Source organism: Pyrgilauda ruficollis, unplaced genomic scaffold, assembly GCF_017590135.1.
Source record: "Pyrgilauda ruficollis isolate IOZ18807 unplaced genomic scaffold, ASM1759013v1 scaffold189, whole genome shotgun sequence".
NCBI classification, from domain to species: Eukaryota; Metazoa; Chordata; class Aves; order Passeriformes; family Passeridae; genus Pyrgilauda; species Pyrgilauda ruficollis.
The window spans coordinates 608,352-609,954 of record NW_024517984.1 but is presented as its reverse complement, the minus strand read 5'-3'; the positions used below and the strand labels follow the sequence as shown (position 1 = coordinate 609,954).

The window sequence follows — 1,603 nt, the reverse complement described above, 5'->3', positions numbered from 1 at the left end:
CAGGGCCAACCCCCAGCCCTCAGGGCCCTGCAGCAGCCTCTGCACCCCTGACACTCCCCCAGACCCCACATCCCCCACTGACCCTCCGGCCCCACAAGCCCCCCAGGCTCTCACAGATGGCCGCCAGCCCAGCCTCACACCCGCCGCTGCCCTCACAACCACCCGCAGGCCCTTCCCAGCCCCAGGCTCCCCACGAGCACCCCCAGGCGCACCGGCGCAGGTCGGCGCGCTCGGCGCACAGCAGGAGCCCGCTGAAGCAGTGCCAAAAGGGGAAGCGGGTGAGCAGGACGCCGCCGCCCGCCGTCAGCAGGCGCAGCGCCCGCCGCCTCCACCCGCGGCCCGCCGCCATCACCGGGCCGTCCCGCCGGAAATGCCGCGCAGGAAGAGCCGCCTCGCGGGCCAATCAGCGCCCCGCAAGGGGAAAACCACGCCCCCTGGTACAAACCACGCCTCTTTAATTGGAGAGCCCTCATGACCCTCAGGCCGCGCCCCTCCGTTCAATGGCGGCTCCTGCCCCAAAACCGCGGCCCCGCTCCGGAACAGCCGCGCCCATGGAGCCTCCAGCCCGCCCTGGGCCGCGCCTTCCCCCCAAAAACCCCGCCATGGCCTAAACCGCGCCCCGTCAATCAAACGAACATTCATTGAAAATGCCGCGCCAGGCCACGCCCCCCGCCGAAGCCACGCCCCATAATAAAGGAGTAACAAAGCCCACCCAAACCACGCCCACTCATGTTAGCCACGCCCCTCGCGAGGCCACGCCCCCATTGAGCCCCCACAGACTGCGGTGATGGTTAAAAAAATTTCGGGTTTTTATTGTTTTTTGCTAAACAAGACTAAAAAATTTTCCTTTTTTTTTTCTTTTTTTTTTAATTTTTTTTTAATCTTTAATTTTCCTAAAGGCAGGGCTTGAATTGTTTTGAGTTTGATCTGCTTTTTTTTTTTTTTTAATTAAAAAAAAAAAAAAAAGGAAAGAAACAAAATGGGGAGGGGGAGGATCGTGGCAAAAAAAAATTAAAATTAAAGAAGAAATTTAAAATTAAATGGAAAAGGGGAAAAAAAATTTAAAAACATAAAGGAATTGGGGGGAAAACCCCAAATCCAGGTTCTGGCTGCTCCCGAGGGGGTGTTAAAAGGGATTTTTTGCCACGACCCTAAAGCAGACAAATATTTAAAGAACATTTTAATATATATTCATATATATATTTAAAGATAAGAAAAATAAGACTAATTCAAGCCTTGCCCTGTGCAAACAAAATTAAAACGAGACCACGTTGGTCACGAGGGTCCCGGGTCAGCCACCACAGTCAGCTCGTTAGCTTTATTTTCTGGAGGGATTTTTGGGGAAAAGGGAGGCAGGAATTGGGTGGAAAACAGAAAAAAAGGCCAAAAAATAAAATTAACAGAGTCTGACTGGCTGGAGGGAGAAACCATGGCGGAAAAAAACAAAGTCTGTTAGTCAAGTAATGCGTGAGAGGAGCTTTAAATTATTCTCTTTTCTCGTTTTGTTTTTGAAGTCTAAAGTTTGGAATTGGTTGAGATTCCCCAAAAAAAAAAAAAAAAAAAAAAAAAAAAAAAAAAAAAAAAAAAAAGAAGGGGGGCCCCC

General features: G+C 51.0%; 1 protein-coding gene across 2 annotated transcripts in view; it reads right to left on the bottom strand.

The window, feature by feature from the left end:
- Positions 1-369, bottom strand: part of TMEM101 (transmembrane protein 101) — a 3,813-nt gene extending 3,444 nt beyond the window's left edge. For both annotated transcript variants that reach the window (XM_041465400.1, XM_041465401.1), the window contains exon 1: positions 213-369. In XM_041465400.1, the coding sequence (XP_041321334.1) occupies positions 213-349 (137 nt within the window). In that variant the 5' untranslated portion in view covers positions 350-369. The remainder of the gene's footprint in view (positions 1-212) is intronic.
- Between the last annotated feature and the right edge of the window lie 1,234 nt (positions 370-1,603).